This window comes from Symphalangus syndactylus, chromosome 14 (assembly GCF_028878055.3).
Source record: "Symphalangus syndactylus isolate Jambi chromosome 14, NHGRI_mSymSyn1-v2.1_pri, whole genome shotgun sequence".
Classification (NCBI taxonomy): Eukaryota; Metazoa; Chordata; class Mammalia; order Primates; family Hylobatidae; genus Symphalangus; species Symphalangus syndactylus.
In genome coordinates, this window is record NC_072436.2 from 98,666,129 (window position 1) to 98,679,846 (window position 13,718).

The 13,718-nt window shown below is 37.1% G+C and overlaps 1 protein-coding gene across 10 annotated transcripts in view; it reads right to left on the bottom strand.

The window, feature by feature from the left end:
• Positions 1-13,718, bottom strand: part of EML4 (EMAP like 4) — a 169,223-nt gene that overhangs the window by 26,488 nt on the left and 129,017 nt on the right. For all 10 annotated transcript variants that reach the window (XR_010115757.1, XR_008650929.2, XR_010115758.1 and 7 more), the window contains 6 exons: positions 10,430-10,564; positions 10,173-10,308; positions 4,283-4,434; positions 2,414-2,539; positions 2,197-2,328; positions 1,098-1,165 (listed from right to left, as the gene is read on the bottom strand). Coding sequence is in view for 7 of the 10 variants with exons in the window: in XM_055242956.2 (XP_055098931.1) it covers positions 1,098-1,165; positions 2,197-2,328; positions 2,414-2,539; positions 4,283-4,434; positions 10,173-10,308; positions 10,430-10,564 (749 nt within the window). In the remaining 3 variants the exon portion in view is untranslated. The remainder of the gene's footprint in view (positions 1-1,097; positions 1,166-2,196; positions 2,329-2,413; positions 2,540-4,282; positions 4,435-10,172; positions 10,309-10,429; positions 10,565-13,718) is intronic.

Sequence of the window (13,718 nt, forward strand, 5' to 3'; positions counted from 1 at the left end):
AAAGATATATAAATCATAAACATGTTAAAGGTACTATACAAGGTTTGCAAGATAAGTCTTAAATTATTTTAGAAAATATATCTTTATTATATATCTGCGTAGCATTTTAAAAAAGAGGATGGCAAAAGGTATAGCACAAACAACTTATAAATGCTCAATGGTGTTACATCAGCTTCGAATCCTTCCCCTGCATAAAAGATGAGGAGAGAAATTTTCTGATTCTTCTAATTTCACAAAGGAAAAGTCAAATCTGCAACTCCTTTTCAATGAAGCCCATAATGACCACTCTATCATTTTGCAACTGCACTCCCTCTTAATCTCCCATCATTTTCCCTATCCTCACATGGTTCTTAACATTTTATAATATAATTCGTGATAATGTTTATTATTTTTCTTTTTTATTTTTTGTAGAGATGGGGTCTCACCCAGGCTGGTCTCAAACTCCTGGCCTCAAGCGATCTTCCTGCCTCAGCCTCCCAAAGCACTGGAATTACTGGCGTGGGCTACTGCAACTGGCCTTATTATTACTATTTTTGAGATGGAGTCTTGCTCTCTTACCCATGCTGGAGCGCAGTGGCACAATCTCGGCTCACTGCAACCTCTGTCTCCGAGGTTCAGCTGATTCTCCTACCTCAGCCTCCCGAAGAGCTGGGATTACAGGTGTGTGCGCCACTATGCCTGGCTAATTTTTGTATTTTTAGTAGAGACGGGGTTTTGCCACATTGGCCAGGCTGGTTTCGAACTCCTGACCTCAGGTGATCCGCCCACCTTGGTCTCCCAAAGTGCTGGGATTACTGTGCCTGGCTGCGTCAGGGCTTGTTTTTTATTCTGTCCCATACACACTAAAATGTGGGCTTCACAGGGCAGGAATTTTTGTTTTGTTTTCTGATGTATTCTGAATACACACAATAGCATATAGCAAAAGGCAGGTGCTCAAAAAATAACTGAATTGTATGAATATAAAAAACGGATAAGAACAACAAGCATATTAGTGTGCCACTTAAGAGATTATTTCTCCAGATCAGATTGAGAACACTCCTGAATAGCATTTAAACATCCCACCACTTCAGATTACACAGCTCACTTAAAGACCCTACCTGCCTGAGTGCGTTCCTATGGCCACCACTGTGCCACTTGGATGAAAATCTGCACAGTGTCCTGGTTCCTAGAAAAGAGAGAGACAGCTGTTGGGGAGTATATGAGAAAGTCTCCCTAGATCTATGGGGACAGTGGCAAAAACATCTGAGAATAACCTGTTTCATACAAACATAAAATTTCAATCAACTTTGTAGCTAATGAGAAATACCACACAGATATGAGAGGAAAAAGAATTTCAGAGCATGAAGGGGATATGCTGACAGAGTGGTGAGAGAAAGGGACAACCAGCTTGTGGCTAGGGAGTGGAACAATAATAAGAATAACAACAAACACTGGTACAGTTCTTTAGCATCCACAAAGAACTTATATACACCTTTTGGGCTAGAGAAGGTGGATATCCGGGTTGGGTAGAGAGGAAATACAGTAAGAGACCACCCAGAAAGAAGACAGTAGAGCCTGTTAGTGAGCAGCACTTACTGAATCCAACTGCAATGCCACCCGAGGCACAAATATTTCCATAATAATTAATGCTATGTAGATAGGTGAAATCTTTATGATTTTACTACTGAAGCTGATGGACAAATTGAGCTTTTATGCTGCTAACTTACTTCTTTTTTTATTTTTTTGAGACGGAGTCTTGCTCTGTTGCCCAGGCTGGAGTGCAGTGGTGTGATCTTGGCTCACTGCAAGCTCCGCCTCCTGGGTTCATGCTATTTTCCTGCCTCAGCCTCCCAAGTAGCTGGGACTACAGGTGCCCACTACCACGCCTGGCTAATTTTTTGTATTTTTACTAGAGACAGGGTTTCATCATGTTAGCCAGGATGGTCTCGATCTCCTGACCTCGTGATCCGCCCGCCTTGGCCTCCCAAAGTGCTGGGATTACAGGTGTGAGCCACCTCGCCCGGCCTAACTTACTTCTTTAAAATCGGTTCATGTTCACACTTTAAACACTACCCTCTTACCTCCACCCTCTATTACTAAACCATATGTTTACATTTGGTTTGAATCAACACTTAGTCCTTTTTACTTTGCTGCTCTCAACTGCCAGTGTGAGGAGTTTCTGTGGGGAGGTTAATAATCGCATCCTGCTTCACTCACATCTACCAGCCTGGTCCATTCCAGCCTGTGTTCCACTGAGTTCCACAGGCACACCTGCCTGTCCTGAGCACATGTCAAGAGCAAATCTTTGAAGGGATGTGTGGCAAGACCCCAAAGCTCATCTGTATGACCCTGAAAATGAAAGACACTCATTGTTATAAGAACCAAAGAATATCATAAAAAATATTCAGTTAATGGTTAATATCACACAGCTTACCTGTACTTCTATTTGGAAGCCATCATTAAATGTTCCCCGTAAAATAAAGTTTCGTGATGTGCCTACTAAAAATTGATCTGCCTTTCCTTCTGCTACAGCTCTGATTGTGCCATACTGATCAGGAACCTAGAAAAAAAAGTGTAAAGTCACCATATACATACTAATATGCATTAATTACTACTCGAAGCCTGCATTTATAGCTGTAAGCAATTATGAGGTAATTATGACAAAAGCTGAAATTTGAATATGGTAATCTCATACTAATTTATTTGTCCAATTACATTTTATTATACAGAAGTTATAATAATTATCAACATTCTTTGCTTCAGTTAATTTTAAATGTATATTTTATATGACTTTAGGAGTTAAGAGTTAAGAATAGGTAAAAAAAAAAAAAAAAAAAAAAAAAAAAAAAAGGCTGGGCACGGTGGCTCACACTTGTAATCCCAGCACATTTGGAGGCCAATGCAGGTGGATCACCTGAGGTCAGGAGTTCGAGACCAGCCTGGCCAACATGGTGAAACTCCATCTCCACTAAAAATACAAAAATTAGCCAGGTGTGGTGGCGGGCGCCTATAATCTTAGCTACTCAGGAGGCTGAGGCAGGAGAATCGCTTGAACCCAGGAGGCAGAGGTTGCAGTTAGCCAAGACTGGGCCACTGTATTCCAGCCTGGGCGACAGAGCAAGACTCCACCTCAAAAAAAAAAAAAAAGGCAAAAAGAAATAAGTTCTATTAGATCACATGAAATCATATGAAGAATGTGGTCGGGTTTTGTTACTTATTAGTTATATTAGTTACATTACTTTGGGTAAGTTACTTAGCCTAAGAAACATTTTCTGTAATATAAGGATAATAATACATGCCCTATCTACTCTTGATTGTTATAAAGATCAAAATATAAAAATATTCTCACCACAAAAAAATGATAAATGCATGAGGCAACAGACATACTAACTACCCTGACTGGATTACTATACAGTATATCTGCATCAAAACATCAGATTGTATCCATAAATATATTCAATTACAACGTGTCAATTAAAAAAATGTAATGTGGAAGTTCTTTGTAAATTAAAAAACAATATATTGTAAAGTATTATAATAATAGGACTCCTTGGGAGAGCAATTTCATTTAATGCAATACATGGAATAATCTCAGTGAAAGCTGTGTTAATACATTTAATACTAATCTCAAAGAATGATTCTGAAATAATGAAATTATAAATCCCACTTTATCAAGTGGGATCTAAAATTACTCCTAAAAATACAAATAACTGAACTCTAAGAGTAATCCAAATTTACATTAGAAATGGGAAAGGAAGGAGTGAACTAGATTGTATAGCTTTTAATAACAAAGGATATGAGTTATCTGTGAAGAAAATAGTGATGGAAGTTGCATTTTCAGTATGAACTGAAGGTTGTGATTAAGCAACTCTTTATTATCCATCTTCTTGGAAATAAAATCCAAGAGCAGTACTATCAGGATCTTGTTTTTAAGAGGATTTTCCAGAAGATTTTCTCTGGAAAGAATGTTACATGTAGAAAAAAAACACTAAGAATAAATCCAAAATATAAATCACCAAAAAAGAGAAGAAAAATTAAACTTTGTGACATTTGTTCTGGTTTTAACAGGAAAATTATTCTGCCTAATCTTTAAAAATATTCTTTCAAATTATTTTGTTTAATGGTCTTTTTTCTTTTTTTAAAAAGTTATCTTAAAGGCAACAACAAACTCCTTTCTTGAGGGAAGGAAATGAAATTATAAGAATTTAATAAGTTTGCCAGAAAAGTGTAAGTTATCTTAATGTGGGACAAAATACCTGAGTTTAGAGCATTTAATATTTTTATATTCTGTTTCCATCCTTACCTCTATTTCTCTTTCAGGATTCAGATCATGATCCCACAGAATTATTTTTCTGTCTTTCCCTCCTCCAGTTAATAACATCCCATTTCTCATCTGACAAAGTGTGAACACACTGCCATCATGAGCTTTGATTTGTTTGCTGATTTGATATACACCTAATATGAGAGAAAAATAAAAACACTAGTGATAATACTTTTCATCAGATTTTAGTGTCTACCTGGAAAAAAACTTCAGTAGAACTAGAGTTAATAATCAGAAAGTTCATATGACTCAATCAAAAACCTATTTTCAGAAAGTCTTCCATGCGAAGCAGGTAGTAAAGTTTAGGGTATAATACAAACTTTTGCATTTATGTCAATATTTATTTACTCTGAAAGTATTTCAAAATATTTTCCTACAAAAAACCAAAGCAAAAGTAGTGATAATTCCACAGATGAAAGGGGATATAGTACAGGTTTCAGAACTTTACTATCTGTCCTAATCATCTTGTATGGTAGCTAGGGTAGGTGTTACTCTTCTGATATTAGAGCTCAAGACACAAGAGGTACGGGAGCAGCTTAGGGGATACCACACAGTTAGCTAATAACAAAGCTGTGACTAGACTCAAGTCTCCCACCTTGATGTTCCTTTAACTTTGCAAAAACATCTTTGTTTCCTTCTGAGTTAACAGTCACAATGCTTAACGTTTTACAACCATTGTTAACCCAGAGGCCTTCTGCTGTGCCAAGGATTACTCCCCTTTATTTGCTGAGATATGGGGGCACTATGGAAGTTATTAGGACAAAGGTAGGCAATGGATACCTGCAGTGATGGCTTTTGACCTACTAGCAGAGAATAATTTCAGTATTTTAAAAATTGATTCAGCTGTACCAATGTGATGGCTAAATAACAGCCCAGTTTTCTTGTATACCCATAGCACTTTGTTAAGTACCCAGGGAGCAACCAAGGGGATACATAAAAGGTATTTTAGGCAAACACATGTGGTTAATTATATTTTGCCCCCTTTTAAAGGTGAGAATAAGATGATAGTACTCATACCTTTTTCTCTGGTATTCATAAATGCCTTACTCAGAGAAGCTCTTTAGCTAGATAGGCTAGCAGAGCAAGAGTAAAGCTTTTTGGAAGACGATGTCCTACAGAATTAGTTACCAGGTTCAAAATGGGAAGGTAGAACCTTATTGAAATATGGCCAAAGTAAGTCAATAAATAGCCCTTAGTCGTCTTCAAAAAATTCAGGTTTAACTATTCATTTTCTAAAACTGTTCCTCAACTGATGAATAGATTTTAAAAACATAGTATGTCTATACAATGTGATATTACTCAGCCATAAAAAGGAATGAGGTATTGACACATTGCTACCACCATATGGATGAATCTTAAAAACATAATGCTAAGTGAAAGCTGGGCGCTGTGGCCCACACCTGTAATCCCAGCACTCTGGGAGGCCGAGGTGGGTGGATCACCTGAGGTCGGGGGTTTGAAACCAACCAGGCCAACATGGCAAAACCCCGTCTCTACTAAAAATACAAAATTAGCCAGGCATGATGGCACATGCCTGTAATCCCAGCTACTTGGGAGGCTGAGACAGGAGAATCGCTTAAACCTGGGAGGCAGAGGTTCAGTGAGCCGAAATCGCACCACTGCACTCCAGCCTGGGCAACAAGAGTGAAACTCCGTCTCAAAAAAAAAACAAACAAACAAACAAAACAAACAAACAAAAAAAAACTAAGTGAAAGAAGCAAGTCATAAAAGACCACACATTGTATGACTCCATTTATATGAAATGTCCCGAACAAGTAAATCTATAGAGACCTAAAGGAAATTGGTGGTTACCTAGGGTCTGAGGGGAGGGAGAAATAGAAAGTGACTACTAATGGGTACAGGCTTTCTTTTTGGGGTGATGAAAATGTCCTTAGGTTAGATAGTGGTGATGGCTGCACAACCGTGTAAATATACTAAAAACCACTGAACTTTAAAGGCATACTTCAACAGGGTAGATTTCATGGTATGTGAATTATATCTCAAAGCTGTTACTGAGATTCTTCTTTTTTACTCATCTATTTGAGCTGCTATTATACTTAACAAACTGACTAAAATTTCTAAGGCTTTGGTATCCTAAAAAAAATTCTGTCTCAGTTTGAGTATGCTAGTGGTACAAATACTTAATAGATGGGTATATATGGCAGGGAGACAGGAAAGGGCTTGCTTGATTTGGAGGACAGCTTGCCCAATTCAGCAGAGCTGGAAGTAGAACTCCAACAAACTTGCTGTGTCAAGTGTCTCCACTTACATCAACATTTATCATCTAAAAATACCTTAAAAATTGAACAACACAACTGTGTTCAGTGGGATAGGCAGACAAGTATCTATCTCTGTTCTGATGTTACCACGACAGGGAGGACACCTGAGAGATGAGAATTTTCTGAGAGGACTATTGGCTTTATTTGGATATTAAAAATAGAGAAAAACAAATTTTAGGCTTATTTCCCTATGCATGGTCAAACAAACAAGAGTAGCCTGAAGGTATCATGTAAGAAAACACAAAAAGCAGAGGTGTAGGAGTTTCATAGTTCTCCATCAGAATGTAAGAAAATAAAGTTTTTCTATGCTTAAGTCTGCTTTCTGTATTTCTAAACATGACGAAAACCTTGTTAAACACTTAAAATCCTCCCAGAATGATGGAAAACTGGAAAAAAAATATGAAGAAAAAAATGCTTCACCAGAAATAAAAATTCTCTATATAGTGATCAAGTCAGTGAGTCCTTCTCACCCCAGGAAAGTTATTTCCTGAGGTGGACCTAGTATCTATTTAGCTTAAAAAATTCAGTGTTTCCAATTTAAACAAATTATCAAAGTTTCCTTTATATAGTATTTACCTATAAAACAAATTTATAGCCAAAGATGTCTTTCTTATGGGCCTGTATTTCTGATATTCCAGTTGCCAAATAATGTTTGAAATTCCTGCCAAGGAAAATAATTATCCTTGAATTAAAAAAACCTATTCTGCCTTCAGGCTTACTCATGTGGTCAAGTCCATCCAAACTTAATCACAAATCTCACCCTTTCTTCTCATCTCTAACAGAAACAAAGCTTCCATAAAAAGCAAGTTTACACTGCCTGCCAAATAAAGATGTTTGGAAGGCTTTCTGTGCCTGTTTAAAGAATCAAATATTAGGGAGACTTTGAAATTTATGTTGTATTCTTAGCAACTGGGCCCATTTGATTATTTGGAGAGCACATAAAATGGCAGTGTTTCTTAGCTCCTTTGCAAGACTTAAGAATGGTGAACATTTTAATGGTTCCGTAGATACTCTCAACTTCCACTTACGCACTTAAAAGATTACAAATTATTTTGCATTAGAACAATTTCAATCTATTTCATATGTGTAGGAAATAAATAACAAATACCTCATACCTACTTAAGAAACAGAAAACACTAATTACTTTGAAGATTCCCATTAATTTAAGGAAGAAATGGTTTGGAAACAAGAAAAAAATATATAAGAGCACTTTTAAGACATAAAATACAGTTTTGGTTTGTCTCCTATTACAAAAGTAAAAGGATTAGTTGTGCAATTATACTTCTTCCATCCAAAAATCTCCTTTTATCAGACAGGATGCCACAGTACACTCAAATTTTGGTTGGTAAGACTGCCACAGGTGCAGAAATGCCATAGTTGGGAATATGTAAATTGGATCTACTGAAATCTGGGGGCAAGAATTAGAAAATGGAAACTGTGGGCACTTATTCTGGTCTAGACTTCCATTTATTTCACTACGCTCACCAAATCCTTTCCAGCCAATTGAAAACCTCAAAGTCTTAGCAACTTTGCCCATAATAGGGTTAGTCATGTGGCAAAGTACAACACAGGCCATTTCATGTGCCAGCAATTTACAAGATTGGATTTCCTGTTTCCTGTTTGTGCATATGTAGATAGGTTAAGCAATAAATTTTTCAAAGATCAAAATAAAAACCTCTGAACCTCTTCTTCCTGTCCCCAACCTGAACACAAATATTAAGGATAACAAAAGGGTATATTTATACGCAAATTCTGCTCAGTGTTGGAGATTCGTGAACAATTTAAAAGTCACTGTTTTAATATACTATGCTATTCCTGGCATTTCTGATACTAAGTAAATGTTCCCAGGAAAGAAAAATAAGAAAAAAAGAAAAGAGAAATAAATGGGAAAAGTAGTTGATAATATATTGTTGTTGTAACTCTATTTTTTAAGAACCCTCAACCCACCGCCATTCTTCTCGTATGTAAATTTTGAACCTAAACGGAATGAAAGAGGCTAAGAATATATGGCCAGTGACTGAGATAGGAGTCAACGGTAATACAATTTAAGGCTTCTTGTTTTAAACTTCTTAATATGTCTAATTCAATTCAACTGCCAAGCTTAGAAATTCAGGTGAATGGATTTGAAAAACATTTAATTAAAACATTAATTTAGTACAGATGGTCCTTGACTTATGTTGGTTCAATTTATTATTTTTTGACATTATGATAGATTTATCGGGATATAACACCATCCAGAAGTCAAGGAGCATCTGAATATCTTTCCTAAAAAATACAGTATAAAACTCTGTGCAGTCACAAGAAAACAGTAATGTGAAATTTAAATTCCACATTTCGGTGAAAATAGTGCTTTCATCGATACTACTCAACTTTTACTTCTACATTGACACCCAAAGTTAAGATGAAAGTTATTTCCTTAATGTCTGACAAATAGTTTTCAAACAGCTAACAGCAAATGCCAGACACCGTGCTAGCCCAAGGAAAACTTATTGGGGAAGGCAGATACGTAAATCGGGTCTTTCTGAGCACATGAACAGGGATTCCCTTATTCATAAATCACTTAGGGTGATTTTCATGGCCTGATGCAGGGACTCGAGAGAGAGAGAGAGAGAGAGAGAGAGAGAGAGGTAAGGAGTTGTTCCAGTGTGTTTAGGGGAGGCGAATGAATAAGAGAAAGGACACGTTCCCCTGCCAATCCCCAGGGGAAATGTCTCAGAAAACTCAGGGTGATTTCCCCATTACCTCCTTTCTTACTTTTTTTTGGGTGAATTATCAAGGACTGGCTGACCTAGCCAGTTCTATTTCTACTGTTACCACCTGCTGCTGCTAAGAATCTCTCTCTTCTCCTGGCCCACTGGTTTTAGAACCAGGTCTCCAATTTTTCTCTTAGAACCTCCTACTCTGAAGGAAGTACATGGTGCTCTGGACATTTTTTTTCAAAGTTTGATTATTCTTAAATAGTAAGGAAAAACGGGGTTTAAAAAAGGTTATTTTCCATGTCCTTCCTCTAATTTTTTTCATTTACCATAGAAAAGGACAAAGAAGACCTGTATATTTGGGTGCAAATAAAACTTAAGAATAAAATAAATCTGTGTTTTTTTAGGAAAACTGATTTGAGGTAAAGTTGAATGGATGCCAAGGACCCCTACACTAAGGTTGCGAAGAAGGGCTGCAGTGAGGAAAAGAAAAAGGAGAAGTGGATTGAATTATGAGTTTATTCCTTTTTTCTCCCCTCTCCCATTTTATCACATGGCCATGCATTCTGCCCTAACAGATATCCCAGAACCAGCTCAGGGGAAAGTGAGCTTTTATACTTTTTAAACTAACATATATCCATATCATTTCTTTCTAATTATTAACTTCCTAAAGGGAATGGTTCAGTATAGTCAAATGTGGGTTATATAAGCTTAATAAATAACTGGATAAATAATTTCATTAAAAAAAGATTATGAAGAATGTTGAAAACAAAAGGTATGTTGGTGACTTGCTCATATTGTTACACTGCAGCTCTTTCTCTCCTGGTCTAAGAGATGGGACTGAAAGAGCACTATGTGAGAATCATAAGAAATGAGTTTAATATAAGAATACTGTACCTTTAGGTCCTTTCCCAGGTGTGGGCTCTACAGTAGTTTTGCTCCATATAAGCATGACTCCACCTGAGTCTCCAGTAAGAACACCTCCATTCCCCAAGAATGCTAAACACTGCACAAATTTTGGCTTTTCATATTTCTACAAGGAAACAACAAAAATTTTCAATTTTCTTTTTGGCATGACAACTTGATGCTTACTAAACAATTAAAAAAATTAAAGTTTTATACACCTAATGACATTAAAACAATCTGATTCTTACCCCAAAAATTCCCTGTTTCCTTGTTAGTGAATTGCCACTCCAGGTCCAGAAGAAAATATGAGATTTACCGCATGTAATTATGGTATTTGCATCTGTCGGGTGAAACTCCACAGCCAAAACAACTTCATTTGTTGTCTATGAAAAGGGAAATAAAGCTTTAGATGAATGTATATCCTTATCTCCTTCAAGTATCAATTCAATTACTGCTACTTACAATTAATAATAGGGAAAGATTTTGAGAAAATGCCTCTTCTTCTAAGATAATTTTCCCGAAAAATTTTGATAATGTATTTTTGGGATGATTTAAATTTGATGTCCTTGTATTTTATCACCTTTATGCTATTTATAAAAACTTTGCATTAGAAAGACATTTATATGAATACCTTTAACTTCTTGCACATGCCAGAGAAGTACACTTAAAACTATCAAATTTAAGAGCAATGTACATTCTTTCTTAAAGACACTGTTATTTGTATTAAAAAAAAAAAGAAAATCTTATCTTTCTTTGTACTATTATTATGGAGCATTCATTCATGCAACAATTTTTTTTTTTTTTTTTTTTTAAGATGTAGTCTTGCTGTCACCCAGGCTAGAGTGCAAAGGAGTGATCTCAGCTCACGGCAACCTCTGCCTCCGGAGTTCAAGTGATTCTCCTGCCTTAGCCTCCCCAGTAGCTGGGACCACAGGCGCCCGCCACCATGCCCAGCTAAGTTTTTTATTTTCAAGAGAGACATGGTTTCACCATGTTGGCTAGGCTGGGCTTGAACTCCTGACCTCAAGTCATCCGCCCACCTCAGCCTCCCAAAGTGCTGGGACTACAGGCATGAGCCATTGCGCCCAGCCTCAACAAAATATTTAGAGATTAGGACTAATTTAGAGATATGTCCTTCAGGCTGAACTCTTAAAAAGTAGATTTAGAATGGTCAATACTGATTCCTACAGAAATTAAAACAAAAACATTTCCAGAGAGCTTTTATGCTTTTTTCCCTCAAAAAAATCTAGCAAAGACAGGCATTAAGTTTAAAAGATTTATGGTGGAATAGGAAGAATACAAGCATGAGACTCAAGAATAAATTACTAGTTTTTTCATTAAAACGATTTCAATTGAGGATATTATTCTAAAACAGTGTATTTCTATAATTTCAGTAAATCATAATTCTCACTAAATTGATTTTTTTTTTTTTTTTTTTTTTGAGACAGAGTCTCGCTCTCTCACCCAGGCTGGAGTGCAGTGGCACAATCTTAGCTCACTGCAAGCTCTGCCTCCCAGATTCACGCCATTCTCCTGCCTCAGCCTCTCCAAGTAGCTGGGACTACAGGCGCCCGCCACCACACCGGGCTAATTTTTTGTATTTTTAGTAGAGACGGGGTTTCACCGTGGTCTCGATCTCCTGACATCGTGATCCGCCCGCCTCGGCCTCCCAAAGTGCTGGGATTACAAGCGTGAGCCACCGTGCCCGGCCAATTGATATTTTATAGTAAAATCATCTACTCAAACTTAACAGTGAGGTGAAACCTACCTACATGCCTGTAAAGCTACTTATTATTAGTGTTTATTTACAGGGTGATCATTAATGTCCACTTTTTAACTTAGCAAAGAACTTTATGTGTACGGAAGCATTTCCTTTTGGCAAAACAACATGGGCGGGGCGTGGTGGCTCAAGCCTGTAATCCCAACACTTTGGGAGGCTGAGGCGGGTGGATCACGAGGTCAGGAGTTCAAGATCAGCCTGGCCAAGATGGTGAAACCCCGTCTCTACTAAAAATACAAAAAATTAGCCAGGCGTGGTGGTGGGCGCCTTTATCCCAGCTACTTGGGAGGCTGAGGCAGAGAATTGCTTGAACCCGGGAGGGAGAGGCTGCAGTGAGCTGAGATTGCACCACTGCACTTCAGCCTGGGTGACAGAGTGAAACTCCGTCTCAAAACAAAACCAAACCATGATGAAGATGATAGTCTTATGAACCGTGTTAAAAATAATAAATTTCATGTTATACTAATAAAATGACACTTGAAAAGGTTGTTGTAAATTCTTTTTTCCCCATAGTTTCAATATTTCCATGAGTTTTACATTTCTGTTACTTAACATTTGGGCTTAAGGGCCTTTGCATAAGCACATAAATAAAATTCAACTAATAAAATCTAATCTAGGCCAGGTGTTGTGGCTTATGCTTGTAATCCCAATGCTTTGGGTGGCCAAGGTGGGAAGACTGCTGAGGCCAGGAATTACAGATCAGCCTGTGCAACAGTGAGACCTGTCTCTATGAAAAGTAAATTAGCCGGCGTGGCGGTGCGTGCTGTAGTCTTAGCTACTTGGGAGGCTGAGGCTGGAGGATTCATTTGAGCCCAGGAGTTTGAAGTTGCGAGAGCTGTGATTAAGCCACTGCACTCCAGCCTGGGTGAAGCATGGGACCCTGACCAACAAAAGTTGAAGATAAAGTACAGCACATCTTGCTTGTTATATAATTTTCCACAGTGATTGAGTAGTATAGAACTATATATATATTTAGGAAGTCTAAGTAAAGTTTAAAGATTTACTGAACAGTCTTTAGTTTTCACTCAGACAAATCAAAACTACACGACAGTTAAATCTTAGGCCAAATTAAGATAATCAAAGGGTTGTAAAACTAACTAAAAATATTCCCAGCATACCCATCATGCTAGTGGTAAGACAGTCAAGATATAAACTGAAGAAATCTATGAGTTTAAATCACTTTGCGTATGAGTATTGCCTTACGGGATATATCCTTTTAACTTTTTATTGATATATATATATATATATATATATATATATATATATATATGCACACAGATTTTAAGTACATAGCTCAATAAAGTTTTATAAATTGAAAACATCGCTATTCAGCATTCAGAACAAGAAACAAAACATTACTAACATTCCATAAATACCCTAGATCCCCTTTCCAGTCACTATCCCCTTCCCCTATTTAACCATTATCCTAATTCTTAGCAGCAAAGATTATTTTTCTCTGTTTCATTCAAATGGAATTATACACAACGCATTCCTTCACGTCTGGGTTATTTTGTTAACATTTCATTTGTAAGATCCATTTGTGTTGGTGCATATAGTTGTACCTTGTTTATTCTATTTGCTCTATTGTATTCTTTTGTATGAAAATATCACATTATTTACTTATCCATTCTCCTGATGGGCAGGGTAGTTTCCATGTTTTTGGCTACCATAAACAGCACTGCTATTTGCCTTCTAGCAAACACATGTATACATTTCTGCTGAGATGAACAATTTGGGCTAGAAGGCATGCATATGTT